This window comes from Scomber scombrus, chromosome 13, assembly GCF_963691925.1.
Source record: "Scomber scombrus chromosome 13, fScoSco1.1, whole genome shotgun sequence".
NCBI classification, from domain to species: domain Eukaryota; kingdom Metazoa; phylum Chordata; class Actinopteri; order Scombriformes; family Scombridae; genus Scomber; species Scomber scombrus.
The window spans coordinates 30681789-30701752 of record NC_084982.1 but is presented as its reverse complement, the minus strand read 5'-3'; the positions used below and the strand labels follow the sequence as shown (position 1 = coordinate 30701752).

The 19964-nt window shown below is 42.0% G+C and overlaps 1 protein-coding gene across 1 annotated transcript in view; it reads right to left on the bottom strand.

Moving 5' to 3' along the window:
• Window positions 1-15069, bottom strand: part of ttn.1 (titin, tandem duplicate 1) — a 168348-nt gene extending 153279 nt beyond the window's left edge. The window contains 24 exon segments of the mRNA XM_062431364.1: window positions 172-438; window positions 820-1101; window positions 1191-2884; window positions 3214-3382; window positions 3499-3663; window positions 3753-3985; window positions 4068-4309; window positions 4414-4641; window positions 5070-5257; window positions 5401-5543; window positions 6179-6388; window positions 6501-6573; window positions 6837-7095; window positions 7171-7233; window positions 7852-8106; window positions 8993-9106; window positions 10518-10766; window positions 11696-11761; window positions 12755-13034; window positions 13443-13663; window positions 13879-13973; window positions 14069-14356; window positions 14614-14817; window positions 14979-15069. Coding sequence (XP_062287348.1) covers window positions 172-438; window positions 820-1101; window positions 1191-2884; window positions 3214-3382; window positions 3499-3663; window positions 3753-3985; window positions 4068-4309; window positions 4414-4641; window positions 5070-5257; window positions 5401-5543; window positions 6179-6388; window positions 6501-6573; window positions 6837-7095; window positions 7171-7233; window positions 7852-8106; window positions 8993-9106; window positions 10518-10766; window positions 11696-11761; window positions 12755-13034; window positions 13443-13663; window positions 13879-13973; window positions 14069-14356; window positions 14614-14817; window positions 14979-15069 — 6079 coding nt within the window.
• Window positions 15070-19964: the final 4895 nt, after the last annotated feature.

Here is a 19964-nt window from a genome sequence, read left to right as displayed (position 1 = left end):
ACCGGAGGGAATCGAACCGCTTCAATCTACTGATAGGTGGATGACCACCGCTCTACCTGCTGAGCTAACCCTAACCCTGGGGGGGGGGGGGGGGGGGGGTAGAGATGGTCCAGAGGGTCCCTAAAATAAAAGGACTCGACTTCAAATAATTGAGTGATTTCTATAACTCACATTTCATCTTCAATGAAGCGCTTGTCTTGAGCTCGCCCACTTTGAAGGTATATTTTCCTTGGTCTTCCTTCTTCACGTCTTTGACAGACAGGTTGTGTCGTCCACGTCGGGAGGAAATGACGTATTTACTGCTTGCAGAGAGAAGCTTCTCTCCAAAGAACCAGCTGCCCTCCGAGTCCTCACGAGACACCACACACTCAAACTCTGCAGAGTACGTCTCCGGCACCTCAGTGCTCTCCAGCTGCTTCTCTATCGCCAGCGGGGCTCCTGTTGATTACACATAAATAATAACATTAATATATAAATACGGAAACATTGATTGACAGATACAGTTTTAGATTATAATCACTGATATTTTAGCAAACTGAGAACAAGTTTCATCACTTTGTTTCCCTGCATCTAATAATGATGTTTTAATGTTGTATTTCTTTAATGATTATTATGTTATAAAAACTTGAAAAGTGACGTGTAATCTGATGCTCTGTATATATGTGTATAGACCAGCAGTGTGCGATGCTCTTTGTTGATTAAAACATGATCTGTGTCTACAGTCAGACTTTGTTCCTGACTTTATAAAAGAATCCATGTGGCAGGAACCTCCAGCTTTATGAGGGAACAATGAATGCCTCAACTCTGCGTCCAACCCACCTTCAACATTAAGTTTGGAAGTTGTCCTGATCTGATCGTCGTCTATAACCTGGCAGGTGTAATCTGCATCATCCTTCATCCCAATCACCAGCACAGACAGGAAGTGGACCTTCCTGTCAGAGTGCATCCTGTATTTGTCTCCAGTGAAGATCTCCACATTGTTCTTCAACCATTTAACTTTGACGAAAGGTTCGTTGGTTTCACACTCAAAGGTAGCCATGGTGTCCTTCTCCTTGGCGTTGACGTCCACCAGTTTCTGTGTGAAGCTGATGACTTGCTTTGCTGCAAAAATCAAAGCAGAACTTCTGTCAGAAAATGCACAATTCAAATGTACATGCATAGTATATTTTAGTAGAATGCGGTTGTGTTACCTTGCACCAGCAGGAAAGCATGGCTGGAAGTCTCTCCGGCCTTGTTCACAGCTTTAACCATGATGCTAGCAGAGTCCTCTGCTATCACGTCTCTGATCACCAGCTCACACACATGATCTTCAGGCCAGAACCAATAAACACGCTCAGTCTTCTCCAGCTGAGCGCCGTTCTTGTACCACTGGCACTCAGGATCTGGTTTGCCGACGACTCGGACTCTGAACTTCACTTCGTCCCCCTGTGCGACGGTCTGGCTGGTGATACGCTCCATGATCTTAGGAGCCTCCATGCTGGCAGAAAGCTTCACCCTCTCTGGTTTGAGTGGTGTAGCAGTAAGTTTCTGTCTCTCCGCCTCCCTCCTCTCAGCCTCCTCCTTCTCCTTAGCGCGGTGAAGCAGTTCGTCCTTCGTCTTCTTCAGCAGATCTTCGTAGGACTCGTCCCTCTTGCGTGCCTTGAGCTCCACTGCAGTCATGGACTCGAAATAGCCCTCCTCTGTCCTGCGTTTGAACTTGCTCCTCAGCTCATCCGACTCCTCCGTGGATTTCTCATGGACGACTCTATGGACCTTCTTCAGCTTGACCACTTCTTTCAGTTGAGCTTCGTCTGCAGGTTTCTCAACCTTCACCACCTCAAATGGTGTTTTTCCAACTTCAGGTATGGCCTCAGCTGCCTTTGGCTCAGGAGCCTTACGAAGATGAGTTCTGAAGTCCTCTCTCTGGGTAATCTCCAGCTTCACAGTGTGCTCGGCCGAGCCCAGGTTGTTGTCTGCAACCACCTTGACCTCTCCTGTATCGTAGGACTTGACGTCAACAATCTCCAGGTAGTAAATACCATCATACCGAAGTCTGTATCTCTTGCTTTTGCGGATAAGTTGACCGTTGATGGACCAGTTGACCTTGGGTGATGGATAACCGGTCACTCTGCAGCGGAATCGGGCCGTTTCACCTTCCACAACACTGACTGGTTCAGGTACGAGGACGATCTCAGGTTTCATTTTCTCAGTCTCCTCGTCAGTAGTGACACCATAAGGTCCACCTTCATGTGCCATGCGCTCAATTTCATCAATTCTGTGTGCTCCCCTCCTGCTTTCAGGGAGCTGAGACTCCTCAACGAGACCCTTCTCATCCTTGACGATCAGGGTTGCCGAAGTCTGGTCGACTCCAAAGTTGTTAGTAGCTCTGCAGGTGATGACGCCGTTGTCTCTAGCGTAAGCAGCATCGTAGTCAAGGCTGCAGTAGCCGAATTCATTGACCATGCGCAACCTGTTAGCAGCTGCCAGAGGTTTGCCGTCATGCAGCCACTCCACCACCATGGTGGGGTCACCGATGGGAGTCAGTCTGCACTCAAAATGAGCCGGACCGAACCGCTTCATGCGGACAGAGGTCAGCTTCTTCTTGAACTGTGGTTTCTGTTGCTTCTCTTTGTCGTAAAGGTCTCCTTCCTCCCACTGATCCTGACCGTAACGGAGATGAAGGGGTTCCACCTCTGGGGGGGCGATGTCTTTGGCTTTGTAGGTTCCTTTGGGAATAATGAGCTTCCTCTCCGGTTCGGGCTCCACGTAGTCCACCTCAATATTGACCCTGCAGCGGGTGGTGTCTCTGCCGGCCTTATTAATGGCTGTCGCTGTGTACCAGGCGCTGTCTGTGCCGGCTGAGGAGGGAATCTGGAATTTGGCTTCTCCTCTATTTCCTTCAATCCTGAAAAATGTATTTCTCTTATTAAAAAAACTTTAATATTTCATTTTAACTTTTCATTTTTTGTACATATACAATATATTCTTGTAGTTGTTCTTCTTCATATTAAATATAAGATTAAACTTTAATAATAATAGTAAAAGTAAACTTTATTTGTGTAGCACCTTTCACACACGAAGCATTAAAGATCAAATAAATATAATAATAAATAAAACTCCATTAGACCAAATCAGTAGAAATGAATATACGTATTATGTACTTGAAATGAAGACACAATTACTGTTATGGTTGCCATTATATGAATGCTCTCAGGACAGGTAATGTAAACATACTTGATGTGTGGGTGCTTGTGTGGGCTGATGATGTCGCTGTTCTTCAGCCAGACGATGTCAGGCAGCGGGTTTCCGATGGCTCTGACGGCCAGTTCAACCAGCGTTCCCTGCTTCACACTGATGTTCTTCAGCTTCTCAATGAACTGCGGACGCACCAACGTCTCCTTAGCTGCAAGAAAAAAAGCAAGAAACCTTAAAGCCCTCGAGGGTCCACTCCTAACAACAGATCCAACAGTGTTCATAGAGTATAATAACAATAATATAATAGCTGAGCTGCAGTCTTACCATCAACTGTGAGAGTGATGGAGATGGTTGACCGTCCAGCTCGGTTCTGAGCCACGACGGTCCACTCTCCTGAGTCGTGTGGCATGGCTGGGACGATAATCAGAGACTGAGTACCATCCTCTTTAACCACTATCTTGTGGTTATAGTCACTAACCACTTGTTGTCCTGAAGAAGGGAGAAGAGAGAAGAGAATGATTATTTTGAATTATATTCAGTAAACTCTTTCATACAGATTTAATCTTATTTTTACTCACCGTTGTGGAACCAGTATGTTTCAGGCATCGGTCTGCCAACCACCTTCAGATCGAACCTGGCAGTTTGCCCCTCAGAGCATTTACACGAGGAAGGCTTCATGACAAACACGGGTTTGTAGAGTCTCTCCAGCTGAGCTTCGTCTGTGTCGTCCAGTCTGCGGGCAGGAGAACGTCCAGGAGAACGGCTGGAAGAACGTCCAGGAGAGCGGCTCAGAGAACGAGGAGATGTGGACCTGAGGAGGAAGAAAAGTCATCAACACCCAAATGTTCACAAATATTTCTATGTCTCAGTCCTTTGAGTCCATGAACCCTCACCTGATCCTCTGCACTGCTGGCTGTGGGGTGTATCTGTGAGGTGCTCCAGCTTCAGAAGGCTCCACATAGAGCTTTCCAGAGCTGACTGCATTTCCCTTCATGTTGGCAGCAAAGGCTGTATAGACACCTTCATCCTCCGCCTGAACCACGGCGAGGCGAAGGCTGGCTCGTCCATCCTGAAGAACCTCCATCTGGTACCGTTCACTGGTTCTGATACGCTGGCCATCTTTGAACCAAGCGATCTGGGAGAAGACAAAATGTTAGTGAGACCTTCATGCTGCTACTGTTTTACAGCTTTCTATCTCAGTTTAACAAATAAAGCCCTTTATATTAAATAATTCGGTACCTTGGGGAGGGGCATGCCAGCCGCCTTGCAGTGGAACGTGACACCCATTCCCTCCATGATCCTGTAGTTTTTGACGGGAGTTTCGAAGGCGGGCTGCACGGCCTCAGTGGGGGCAGCTGTCACTATCAGTTCTCCATCCTCAGTCACTATCTCTCTGTAGGTTATCATCATGATGCGGAGCTCCATCTCCTGCATGATCCTCTGCTCAATGGCAGAAAGGTGGAATTCCTGCAGGAGAGACAAGACGCAGATTATCATCACCTTCATTTCATTTTGATGAACTGATCATAATCGATTATTATCAATGGACCAGCAAACTGGGCTTTAGAGAAAGGAAGGAAAGAACATTTTGGGGATACTAATGTTCTAACTTCATGATTTGCATTGTACTTTAATCACAGTCCATTAATAGGGTGGCCTTCGCTCTATGGGAGCATCTTAAAGGTTCTAGCAGAGCTCTGCTGTCACTCAGGATTACATCAGAATCAGAAGAGGTCCTGTGATCACACTAATGTTGTGAATGGGTTCAGTGTCAAAAATAAAACATTTGAATATTTGTACTTTAGATTGTTCTGCATATTCCTGCAGGGTTCCTCTAGTGGGTAAATCTGGCCGTGGGTTTAAGACATATACATCTCCAGATTTCCTCAACATACTTCATCCATCATCATCATCATCATCATAACTAATGATGCTCCTACCTGTCCAGAGATAATGGTGGTGGTCATCTGCTCCATGGTGGTAACAACGATGGGGGGAATGTCTCCCACCTGAGGCTCCTGCACCACGGTCACTGCAGCCATAGAGGCCGCTTCCAGTTTCTTCATGTAAAGTTCGTATTCCTCTGTGAAACGAGCATGTTCAGGTGTATGAGCTCAGTGGGACACCAGATGGTTTTACTGCATCTTTGTAAACTTCATCAAGGGTTATTTAAGTCTTAGTATACAGAACTGTCCTACTTCATGTTAACTGTGCTTTCTACTGTACCTTCTTCCATCAGAGTTGCAGAGGCGGACACCTCTCCAAGCTGGTTCTTGGCAAAGACGGCGTATTCTCCGGCGTCATCGGCAAAGGTCATAGAGATCTCCAGCCTGCACTCTCCGGTCTCTTTGTTGTAGGCGACTTTGTATCTAATGGACAGTGAGACAGGAAGTTCATATTAAGCTGAGCGGCCACTTCCTGTTCATCCAGCTGTTCCCAACAGTAGAGCTAAAGGAAAGCTCATGGGGAAAATGCTTATTCAGATTTGGGTTTGTACTAATGTGGTTTTTGGATTTAAAGAAGACATTGTTTGTGTATTATTGCTCAGACAGAAACAGGAAGACTGAAATTGCAGCTTTATGTTATTGTCAGTCTATTTTAACATTTTGGGACAACGTTAGAAATAAGAGTTTTCTCTTGTATTTAAGTCTATCCATTTAATTTCCCCATTTACATTCCTGTCTGACAGTATCGTGGTGGTGGGGGGGGGAGCAGTGTGGTTGTAAAGTTTTGTGGATCAATTTAATAAATCAAATGAAAGATGTATTTGCCTGTATCACTGGAAATATACCATGAAAACCTGATCAATAGTTAGTTGATAGACGCAGAGCTTGACTCCTAACTGACAGTTGAATAATCATTTAAAAGCAGAAAAGCCAAAGATGCTGGTTGTATCTTCCTTTCTGGGTCATAAATTAGTATCTTTGGATTTTGGACCAAACAGGATCATCTGAGCGGATCAATAATGAAAGTATTGGTTAGTTGCAGCATTAACATAATGTACCTGTATCCGGTGGTGAGCGGTACGCCGCTCTTCTTCCAGATGATGTGTGGTTTGGGACTTCCTCCCACTTGACATTCAAAGATGACGCTTCCTCCTTCGACCAGCCTCTGAATGCTGGGTTTCCTGATGAAGAAGGGAGCGGCGGCGGCGGCCTCTGACTCAGACACGCTGATCTGGGTTATGGTTTCTTCTTTAGTTTCTTCAGTTACTCTGAAAATATATATTTGTTGTTAACATTAGCAGTCTGAGCAATAACACACGGTATCTTTAAGTCACTGAATCTTTTGTTAAGTTACATTTACAGCAGCTTTGATCTACTCACAGTTCCTCTTGAGCAGTTTCAACATGTTCGGTGACGACAGCGATCTCCTCTCTGCTCTCGATGTCTTCAGACACTGGAGGACAAACACAGAGTCAGTCTCAATAAGAAGAACCATGTGGGACAGTTTTGGTTAATTGAAAAACTAAAAAAAAACTTTTTAAACTTGAATCTATGAAGAAATATGTTCATGATCATGTTATATTCTATAAGTTAATTTGTCACACAGAGCTCGGCAGAAAGAAGAACAACAATGAATCTCTGACGGTGGCTGCAGGACAACGTATGTCAGTCTAAAGTTAAAGAGGTCCAATGCTGCAGAGGGTTAGGGTGACTGACCCTGGACGAGCAGGTAGCAGGAGGTGCTGACGGTTCCCGCCTCGTTAGTGGCGGTGCAGGTGAAGCGTCCGCTGTCTTCAGCGAACGCCTCGCGGATCACCAGCCGGGCGAATCCGTTCTCGTAGCTAATCTGGAAATCGATGGAGCTCTCGATCTTGTAGTCCTCTCTGAACCACATGATGACGGGGTCGGGGTGACCGCTGATCTGGCACTCCACGGTCACCGACTCTCCTTCAGTCACGTTCGTGTTCTTTAAGCCCTGCAGACAAAACACACCTTCAGGAAACGTCCCAACAAGACATTAATATAATGTTTTAAGGTCTTAGCTACTCACAGAAATCAGTGTTGGTGGGACTACGCCTTCCCCGGCTGCAGGTACAGCTGCTGCCTCCACCACCTGTAGCACAGTTAACACAATGCAGTTTAACAAAGACTGAAACCACCTCTAAAATATAAAACATGAACACAAGAACAGGAAGTAGCAGACAGACACTGGAGAGGACACTGCTTTAGGATGACAGCACAGAAAGATGGAGGCTGGATGGACTCAAGAGGTGAGAATGAGGTTGTCAATAGCCTGGACGAACACGTTAAAGGTTTTATTAGAGGAACATCTAATCCCGGATTTTCACAGAAATCAAGAAAACCAGACTTTTAAAAATGTAGGATTGAACAAAATGAGATGAAAGTTCTGTGAGTGATGCAACGTTCATTAGACCCCAAAATATATAAACACAACATATTCATGAGTCTGAGTGCTGAGGATAAAAGCTACGGTTCAACTTTAACTAACTTTATGTGAAGCTACAAACTATTAAAAGCTTCAACATGAGTGAGGAGAAGTCAGTGAACCTTAAACACATTAATGTCCTCAAATCAGTTTCTAAAGCTGATTTCATGATTCTAACCAAAAGTTGGACCAAAGTGAGCCGATCGATGTTCTCTTTGGTCCAGCAAACACTCATCAGGTTTTCTTGACCCGTTCAGATCCAGCCCACTAAACTCAGTTACCAACCTGGGCTTCCCAGTCCTCATACATGCTCTGCGTCCCCCCCGAGTACACCACCCCCGTCTGTAACTCAGCGCCAAAATGACTCTGATATTTCTCAGAGTCTTTGAACGGCGGAGGGACGGACTCCATCGCTCTGGTCTCCGTCGCTGCACGAGACGGACTCGGAGACTTGACCGTCTTGATGATCTTTCGAGTGGCGGCAGAGGACGAGGAAAGCTCTCTCTGCAGATTGGCGATAGCCGAGCCGGCGATGGAAACCTGACCGGCCCAAAGAGGAGGAACCACACCACCATGAAGACAATGTGTTGGTTTGATGTTAAAGCACAGCACAGCGAGGAGTCTACGTTAGTTTTATTAAAGCTACGAAAGGGGAAATTAAGGGATTTTAAATATAGCAGGATTAATAAATTGTTTGGGATAAAATAAGTTTATTATGGGAGTGAAAAAAAGACGGTTAAAGGTAGATTCATGTTGTTATTTCATATTATTTTATCACTTCTACACTACAATTCACAACAAATCTGCATCTCAGGCAAGCAGTAATAACCTGTTCGTTAAACTCCACCCAAACATTATCTGACCAGTCGTAGCTTAGCATGTTGCTAACTGCTAACTACAGCTTAGCATGTTGCTAACTGCTAACTACAGCTTAGCAGCAGCTGTAATCTAAAACACATTAAGAGCAAACGTTTGAAGAATAGTTGAGCTGCTAACATTTGCATGTCTGCCTAATGCTAAGAGTTAGCATATCATTAGCTAACGTCCACAGTGCTGTCCTTATCTTTAAGTTTACAGTCCACCTGAGATAAAGTTACATCTGCCAAACTGACTTTGCTTTTCTGTTCATTGTTATTGACGGACTGATATTAGCTTTAATAATTTAGCTTTTTCTATATTTTCTGTATAAATCATCAACGTTAGCCTCGGTCTGTTAGCGCCTAGCCATAAAGTGTACGTTAGCATCCTTCTGGGTTTAAAACGAGTCAGCACTTAATTACTTCAAAAAATAAAATATTGTTGTCATGGTGACAAAGACAGACTGACCTACAGTGGGTGGGGCTTAGTTCAGTATTGACCAACTATAGACCGACTGTATTCTCTCTGAGGAAGTTATTGGTACTGCTTGCCTGATCTTGCCTCTTACCTCGTAGCTAGAATCGCGTTTTGGGACCGAAACTTTAGAAACAGTGAAATGTGGAACTGGGGACGGAGCGAGACCAGTGTCCACATGGGAGGAGATTTCTGTCGTTCTCTGAATCTGGAGTAACAGAGTTCACAAGTTACAACCTCAAAGATTCAAAGATAAATAATAATAATGTTTATTTTTATTTTTATTCTATAAATATTGCAAATGACTGCGTGGTTATCAAGAGATTTGTCCTTTTATCCTTCCAGAGGAACTACGACTCTAAATGTAATTCAGATTTCATCCATTTAATCACTGGCAAATAATTGTACTTATTCATTCCTTCATTTTATTTTGCAAGCATTCACTATAATTTCTACGTGGACGTCATCATCATCTCTACATGGTCCTGTGTGTCTAAATCAGGTCTGCATGGTCCTGTGTGTCTAAATCAGGTCTGCATGGTCCCCTGAGTGTCTAAATCAGGTCTGCATGGTCCCCTGTGTGTCTAAATCAGGTCTGCATGGACACCTGAGAGTCTAAATCAGGTCTGCATGGACACCTGTGTGTCTAAATCAGGTCTGCATGGACACCTGAGAGTCCTTATTATCTGTTTGTGGACAACTGACAGCCAGTGTAGTAAATTCAGATTCAGCAGCTCAGATTAAATCAGACTAAATCAGACTGAATATCAGACTGAATATCAGACTGGGTATCAGACTGAGTATCAGACTGAGTATCAGACTGAGTATCAGACTGAATATCAGACTGGGTATCAGACTGAGTATCAGACTGAGTATCAGACTGAGTATCAGACTGAGTATCAGACTGAATATCAGATAGAGTATCAGACTGAGTATCAGACTGAGTATCAGACTGGGTATCAGACTGAATATCAGACTGAATATCAGACTGAATATCAGACTGAGTATCAGACTGAGTATCAGACTGAATATCAGACTGAATATCAGACTGAGTATCAGACTGAATATCAGACTGAGTGTCACACTGAATATCAGACTGAGTATCAGACTGAGTATCAGACTGAGTATCAGACTGAGTGTCACACTGAATATCAGACTGAATATCAGACTGAATATCAGACTGAGTGTCACACTGAATATCAGACTGAGTATCAGACTGAGTATCAGACTGAATATCAGACTGAATATCAGACTGAGTATCAGACTGAGTATCAGACTGAATATCAGACTGAATATCAGACTGAGTATCAGACTGAATATCAGACTGAGTATCAGACTGAATATCAGACTGAGTATCAGACTGAGTATCAGACTGAATATCAGACTGAGTATCAGACTGAGTATCAGACTGAATATCAGACTGAGTATCAGACTGAGTATCAGACTGAATATCAGACTGAATATCAGACTGAGTATCAGACTGAGTATCAGACTGAATATCAGACTGGGTATCAGACTGAGTATCAGACTGAGTATCAGACTGAGTATCAGACTGAGTGCAGCTGATGTTTTGGTCAAATCTCTTGATCCAGAGTCTCTGTGCTTGGAGCCTCTCTGACCTGAGGCAGCAGCAGGGTGGGTTCAGCTGTGAACTCCTGAGCAGTAGTAAGCATTTGTCCAGCCTGCGCTCCGGCTGTTGTCCAGCTCTCTTGATACTGTAGATCGGCCTGTTGCCTCATCGCCGCCTCTACGGCCTCCGCTTCCTCTTCAGCTCGACCGCCCTCCACATGCACGGGCTGACGGACGCGAGCCAGGTCTACGGCGGCCACCACCTTGGCCACCGCCCCCGCTCTTTTCCCTCCCTCAGCCTGGAGACACAATCAGCAGCACATAGATCTCAGACATCCATGGCAAGGTGATACAGAGGCGGGCAGGTGTACGGGGGTTTGGATAAATCTATTATTACATGATTACATTCATTCTGTTTGGCCCCATTAAAGAAAATACTTTGATTTAAAGGGAATAGTTCGTGTGCTTGGTCAACTGTTGATGCTTTTATTTGTTATTTCTGTTATTGCTTAAACTAAAACCTTGTAACCTCGTCAAGAAAGATGCTATATACGTTAATATTATCATCATTAGTTTCCTTTCTGCATTGAAAAGATTTATATGAATCTGCTGGTTTCATGGTTTGCTGCCTCCACAGATATAAAGACTCATTCTAAGTTAAGAAGAATACAACTATTCTTATTTAAATGTGATTATTCACTAATTAAAAACAGACTTGCTAATATTTTATTCCATTTGTGTGAAGTCTGTTCCAATAAACTCTGCCGACTGTACCTTTAATCCTTTAATGAAGTTTTATTTTCAGATTTCCTGACTGGATAAATTTAAAGTCCTCTAAGGGCACAAACTAGTAAAATAGGGGAAAAGAAGAATATTGATGAATCAGCCCCGACAGCCACCTGCCTTTGTAAAAGACACCAAACTGAATGAGTATGTGTCCACGTGCACCCGAGTCTGGACAGGAGAAACTGGAGCGCGTGTAAACATACTCAGACATGAACTAAGGAATAAAAACATGCTCGACTCTTCTGACATGTTCCAAATAAAACAGCTCAAAGAGAAGAAAGAGCAACATGAACAGAAGAGAAAGTTCTGCAGGTGAAGAAATGTGACAACAAAACTGAAAGAGAGCTGATGAGAAGATGAGAAGATGACGCAGCGACTGATTCGTCCAATCAGCTTCCTGCTGGGTTAAAACCACGGTAACCACGGTAACAGTCTAACTAACGTCCATAGAAACGTCTTCAGCGTCTCTGAAGGTTTCACTCTGATGGAGACTCAGCGTCTTCTGCATCTGATAAAATCACCTCATCGAGTGTTTCAGAGATAAGAGCCTAAAGCTGTTTGAGTGTCCAGGAGACGCTGGAAGCTTTGGTCACGTTGGGTTTCAGTGTGATTCGTAGGACTGTCCGATGTGTTCGGGGTCAAACTCGCGTCTGCTGTTCCAGATGATTCTGACATTTGGTCGATTTGTGTCTGACGACCAAATGAAAAGATGAACTGATGTTCATGAAGAGACTCGATGCTGGATTATAACATGAAGCTGAGATTCACTGTCTGTTGACCTCAGTATGAAATACAGCATTTATATCTGCAGGCAAGAAGAACTTTAACTTTATAGTCTTTATTCCAACTTTGTATTATTGTGTTGGTTTTCTGGGGAGATGACATCACTAACTTTATGTTGTACATATATATAAATGTTTAAGTGAAAAGAAGACACGGTTAAACAGCAGCTACAAATATGATCTGTACGATCATTGCAAAACACAGAGAACCTAAAATGAAGGGAAAGTAAAAGTTAAAGAAGATGCCGATTGAAGAACATACTGCAGTCACCATGGCAACACTTCCTTCATCTTCATTGTCGGTAAGTCTCATTCAAACAGAGGAGCCTCAAATTATCATCAAGAGCAGACTTAACATCACTTAAATGTCTTTAGTTAAAAGTTCATGAGCATCATCAGGAAGCAGTAAACCTGAACAGCTCTGCGGGAGCACCTGGTGGACATTAGAGGAACTGCAGCTTACCAGGCCGCCCAGGATATATATTATTACTTTACATATATTCTTATTAAGTTAAATATTCTCTGAGAGGTTTGGTTTTTGTTTTAGGAGAAAAATCATTTAATATAATTTCTCCTCATTGTGACTGATGCTGTATGTTCTGATCTCCTGCAGAAACACACAGTGACACTGCTGCTGATACAGAAGACATCTCACACTGCTCCTTGTTGACCACCAGAGGGCAGTATAGACCCCCCCCCCCAGGCAGCCCCCTCCTCACCTGTTTGACTGTGTGCTGCTCCTCGGCCATCTGGGTGACGCTGCTGCTGCTCATGCTGGCCATACTGGCCATGCTGGTCATACTGGTCATGCTGGTCATACTGGCCATGCTGGTCATACTGGCCATACTGGCCATGCTGGTGTAACTGGCCTCGGCCATGTGGCCTCCCTGCTTCCAGGGCGGCGGGACGTCAGCAGCAGCGGCCAGCATCTTACGTGTGGTGATTGGGGACTTAACTGGTCTGATGGGGGAGACTGAGAGTCTGGAAGGAGAGATAGGCCTGGAGAGAGAGAGGAGGCAGTTACTGGCCAGCCTCTGATTGCATCATCACAGTTAATCAGCTGTGTTAAACCAGCTGAACATGAAGTGTGTTTACTGTAATGATTCCTCCTGTTCATACTGACCATTAGAAGATCCCTTCATAATGTTTACAATGGAAGTGATGGAGGACTCATATAAACACATGACTGCTGGTTTACAGACAGATTTGAAGAATTGTGAACTTTTCCTTTAAGTGAATCTTTGACTAACATGAAGTTAAACAGCTGCAGGATTCAGGTGTATTAAAAGATGAACAGGAGGAAAACCTCTTTACTGTTCATATGGACAAATGACTTCTTGTTAACACACACTGGGAAACTTTAACCACAAACTAATAAAAGTTAAAATAAGAGTTGTGTGGCCGTACCTGCCAGGTGTTGGCGTCGGCGCCTTCACGTGTCTGACAGGTGACAGCGACTGATGGCGTCCTCCGGCCACCTTGGCCACCAGCAAGGACTGAGTGGGGGACTTGGACGTTGGTTTGGGAGGAACTCTGGGGGGAGTTTTGTGAGCCAGATGATGCATCAGCTCGCCACCCTCCACCTGCATCTCCATCATGGAGGAGGCCTGAAAACTGGCCTCCATCCTCTGAGGACCAAACACGATGATGTCACGTTAGATTACAGACGAGGTTGCATTCAAATTAATGAGAAATATTCATTAGATTAAAACTTAATACAATCAGATGAAATGTTTTGAATGAAATTATAATAAATGAGATGAGATCATATTAAATTAGAATACTTAATATTGATGATAAACAAGAAGAGAAGAGATTAAATATAACAGCTGAGTGTTTGTACCTTTTCTACTCTGGTCTGACGGCTCTGAGAAATCTGAGAAATCTGAGAGCTTGAAATCACGGTCTTGGTTTTCTTCGCTGGAACGGCTTCTTCACCTGAAACACAAACTTTCATTCAACGGCTGATACGAAAGAAATGAATCATGAAAGTAATATCTCTAATTAATAGTTTTAGGGTTTTATCTCCTCACCCTGAACCAGCAGCTCGGCGGTGGACGTGGCCCGTCCGCTGCTGTTGGTGGCGGTCACAGAATATGTCCCAGAATCCTCGGGGAAAGCCTCGGCGATCAGCAGACTGTGCAGGTCGCCCTCCTGGACGATCCTGAAGTCGGCCGAGCTCTGGATCTCGGCTCCCTCTCTGAAGAACTTGATCACAGGTGTTGGGATTCCTGCGACTCTGACGTCCAGCCTGAGCTGGCTGCCCTGCCTCACTGTGGAGCTCTGCAGTCTCTGCAGGAAGCTGGGCGGCGCCGTCTCCGCTGCAGAGAAACGTCACCACACGGTTAAACTGTATTTATGCTAAGCTAAGTAGCTTCATATTTAACATTCAGACACGAGAGACGAATCTGAACGAAACGTGTAAACGTGTCGTAAACGAGTTCATGTTCACGATGAATTGTAAGTTTACTTTTGATTTCGCGCCATCTTCAGGAATACCGATGACATTCCCAGCAGCCGTACCTCTACTTGGTGTTCGGGGCTAATTAGCAGCTGCTAGCATGTGAAGCTGTCTCACCTGTAACGAGGAGCTCGGCGGTGCTCGTGGCCTGTCCGGCGCCGTTGGTCGCTCTGACAGAGAAGCGCCCGCTGTGTGCGGCGGTCACAGCGGGGATCGTCAGAACAGCGCGGCCATCGCTGAACGAGATCTGAACGCCGGGCAGAGCGGCGGCTGAAAGAACCTGGCCATCACGGAACCAGCTCACCTCAGGAACTGGAGAACCTGCAGAGACCAGAACCAGAAACCCATTAACCCACATGTTCAAACATAAACTGTGCTGAACTTACAGAAAATAATCAGAAATAAATGAAGTGATTCTCAGACTAACATATAAAAGAACTGTCCTAATATTCATCTTTCATTAATGACATCATGTTTCTTACCACTAACTTGCGCCTCGAACGTCGCAGCACTACCCTCTAGTGCTACGACGCTCTGCAGCGGCTGTGTGAATGTTGGCGCCTGTGTTGACATGTTGGTCGGCACCCTGCAGAGAAACACAAAGGAAGTCACATTTATTTAACGAGTAAAAACTGAAAACGTCTTTTTCTCTCCACAGCACTGAACCTGCTGCAGAGACAACATGTGCACCAATCAGCTGCCTGAGGACTGAGATCAGCTGATTACATGAGCCTGGTGTAGTCCTCACTGACTGGAAGGAAACCTGCAGCCACATGAACCTTTGAGGAAGGTTCAACAAGTGTTTTCTACAGTGTGTAATTAACTGTCAGAGGAGTTGCACTGCTCTCCTGAGACACTTTATTTCATTTATTCTATGTTCTTTGGAAAGAAAACAGCTGCAGCTGACGAAGAGACAAAAAAACAGCTTAAATAAGCAAAGAAATAATAATCAACTAGAAAATTCCAGGGTAATGTTGAGTGCCACGGGGCTGCTGCCGGGACGAGTACACGATTTATTTCCAGTGTTCAAAAGTCACCCTGATCATATTCTGGTTTCAAGTATTAAGTACATCTTACTAGTCAGTATCAGGTGTAATGTACTTTATTCTCAACTTAACATCCCGGAAATATTAAGTAAATGTTCATCATATTTAAGCATAAATAATATGTATTTAAACTAATTAAAGTCCCTGTAAAGTAAGAATAAATGTGTTCTGAGTTTGACATACCACAGTAAAGTGTGTTGTTAACCACCCTGCCAAATTTGAATGATTAAAAAAATCGCCAAATATGTGAAATTAGGCTTCAAAGTTATGTAAAAATCAGCCTCTGGTCTCTGCTCCCAAACACTGTGGGTGTTCCCGCCAAGTTCGCTGAAGCCCCGCCCCCTACCGAGTGTCACATGTCAATCAAAGTCACCACCTCTACCCTAAACATGGACGCTATTGCTGAGAGCTAGCTCGGTTAACTGACAAAACAGACAGACAGGAATTAGCCAATCACAAAAAAGTAGGTCAGTTTCTGCCCAGCAACAGGTTGCTAAGGGCAGCAGAGGTTCTACGGTTGCTACGGCGATTTGAGAATCTGCTTGGAAAGAATTCTCAAAATGCCTCAGAATTTGGCTTCTGACAAAGTCCCAAACAATTGCAAACTGTGAGAAAACCGTAACTCCTGTCCAAAAACCGAAAACACCGTGAGAGACACAGAAGCCGGCAGATTCTGACAGTGTTTATTTTATTCAGATACTCCTTAAAATGAGCGCGTAAGCTCAGTGCGAAGACAGAGTGAGATTCTTTTGAAAACAAAGATGATTACATTAGGGTCAATGGGGAGCGAGACAGGTATTGCCGCCGGTCTCGGCCCCCCCGTTTAAATTTTGTGCAGACTCCGCCTGTCAATGTCACATTTTATGAATCCCAACACCTATGTCTACATTTTGACAAAACATTATTTGTCTCCTTTTCATGGTTTGGCCGTGAGCTCGAGTTAAAAATAAAAATGAAGTTCATATTTTACTGCTTCTCACACTCAAGCTAACTGACGCTTCCACTCTAACTTTGAAGAAAAAGTGATTTCCACTCCTCGTTTGACTGCTCATAGTTTGAAAAGTTTACATGTTATGTAAAAACTGTTTGGTGTTTTGGAGAGAGCACAAGTTTTCCTCCGTTTTAAAGTTTGAATCACATTTCTACGTGCAGGTATGAGAGAGCTAGGTGACTCCGAAAAAGGTGAAATTTGGTGGTTTAAAAAAACAATTCCCATCATTTTCAATGGAGAATTTTTTGGAATCTGAACATTCTGAATAATAGAACCCGTCTCCCGATCGAGCCGCACGTTATAATGTATATGTTGTCGGGTTTTCTCAAAGCTGCAGCATATATAACAAATATATATCATATATACTGTATACACCATATACACCATATACACCATATATACCATATATACCATATATACCATATACACCATATACACCATATACACCATATATACCATATACACCATATACACCATATATACCATATACACCATATATACCATATACACCATATATACCATATACACCATATACACCATATACACCATATATACCATATATACCATATATACCATATACACCATATATACCATATATACCATATACACCATATATATCATATATACCATATATACCATATACACCATATATACCATATACACCATATACACCATATATACCATATATACCATATACACCATATATACCATATATACCATATACACCATATATACCATATATACCATATACACCATATACACCATATATATCATATATACCATATATACCATATATACCATATACACCATATATACCATATATACCATATACACCATATATACCATATATACCATATATACCATATATACCATATATACCATATACACCATATACACCATATATACCATATATACCATATACACCATATATACCATATATACCATATATACCATATACACCATATATACTGTATACACCATATATATACCATATATACTGTATACCATAATAAATAATGAACATTAACTAATATAATGGGCTGGTTTACCATCATGTGTTAAATCCACATTTTTTTTCCACAAGAGCAGAACCAGAGCAGAACCAGAGCTGAACCAGAGCTGAACCAGAGCTGAACCAGAGCTGAACCAGAGCAGAACCACAGCTGAACCAGAGCTGAACCAGAGCTGAACCAGAGCTGAACCACAGCTGAACCAGAGCTGAACCAGAGCAGAACCAAGCTGAACCAGAGCTGAACCAGAGCTGAACCAGAGCAGAACCAGAGCTGAACCAGAGCTGAACCAGGAGCAGTGCATCATGGTAGATGAACCGTCACATTAACACATTAACACATCAACACAGTGATGGTTCAGGATCCATTCAGGGTTAAAGGTTAAAGGTTAAAGGTTAAGCCTCAACGTGGAATCAAACCAGCAACCTTCTGATTAACGGACTCATCAAACATCACTGCTGTTAAACTGCTTTAATGATCTGAACTCTGCATCATGTCACATTACCTCATTACAAATCAACTTATAACTGTCATAAATATATATGTATATATATATATGTATATATGTATGTATATATTTCTACATATACATATATATTTCTATATGTATATATATACATATATAGAAATATATACATGTATATATTTCTATATATATATATATAGAAATATATGTATATATATATATATATGTATATATATATATACATGTATATATTTCTATATATATATTTCTATATATATTTCTATATGTATATATTTCTATATATATTTCTATATATATTTCTATATATATTTCTATATGTATATATTTCTATATATATTTATATATATATATATGTTGCTGCACATTAGGTGCTTTTGAGGATTTTGTGGGTGAAATGTGCTGAGTTGAGTGACAGCTGAGAACAGGAACTATAAATATGAGGGGGCGGGGCTTGTTTGGGGGCAGAGGAGGGGGCGGGGCTTGTTTGGGGCAGAGGAGGGGGCGGGGCTTGTTTGGGGGCAGATGAGGCTGATGGACAGCAGCAGCTGGTCAGACGGCTGCTGCGCTCGTTACAGCAGAAGAAGAAGAGACAGAAACTCACTTCAGTCAGAAGAAGCCAAACATCAAACTACTGACAACGACTCAAATACATCTATATATCTATGGGTTAGGGTTGGGGGGGGTAGGGGGTGGCTGTTAGGGGGGGGTTAGGGGGGGGCTGTTGGGGGGGGGTCAGACATGCAGCAGAGGAGCTCCGACCGTAACATGAACTCTAACACTCGACCAGCTGCAACCAATAATTTCATCTTTGAAATAAAAAAAAAATGTAATTTAGTTTTAATTTCAGGTTAGACACTTCATCTTCATCACCATCATCATCATCACCTTCATCATCATCACCACCTGATCAGCTTATTGATTTTATTGATCAGATGTTTGTATTTAAACAATAAACCAAAGTATGTTAATGTTTTTATTTAAATACAAACCAACTGTCCCAGCTGTTGGTGGGGGGGGTTAGATGGGGGGGGGTATGTACTTTATTATATATTTATGATATATTTATTATATATTAATTATATATTTATTATATATTTATGATATATTTATTATTTAATGCAGTATTTATGTTATAATCCCAGTTTTGCAGTTTTCAGTTGAAACATTATTTATTGAATCTTCAGCAGAAACGTAATAAAACGTGTTTAAAGATACGAAGTTTAACTCTTTATTATTATTACTGAACATACAAACTTTAGTTTAGTTCATTAAGCTTCAACCTCTGAGGATAATTATGATATCATTATGAAATCATTATGAAATAGTTCTTTATTATGTTTCTTTATAAAGCAGAGTTAACAAAAGGTTGTTAAATATCCTTTAACAACCATATTATACAATAACAACAATAATAACGACAATAATAACAATAATAATAATAATAATAATAATAATAATAACAATAATAACAATAATAATAATAACAATAATAATAATAATAATAATAACAATAATAATAATAATAATAATAATAATAATAATAACAATAATAATAATAATAATAATAATAATAATAATAACAATAATAATAATAACAATAATAATAATAATAATAATAACAATAATAACAATAATAACAATAATAATAATAATAACAATAATATTAACAATAATAATAATAATAATAATAATAATGATCCTCAGAGTTAATGAAGCTTTTCTGCCTCTGAGTGAAACGACTTCGATCACTTTATTAAAACAGAAGCCAGAAATTATTAAAACATAAAAATGTTTAAATGAAATATAAATATATTAAAACACGGCGACCGGCAGTTAGTCATGTGATGTCATCATGTGATGTCATCATGACATCATCACTTTTTATCCCAAACTGGTTTTTAATTTATTCCAGAAACAAACAAAGAAGATTTATC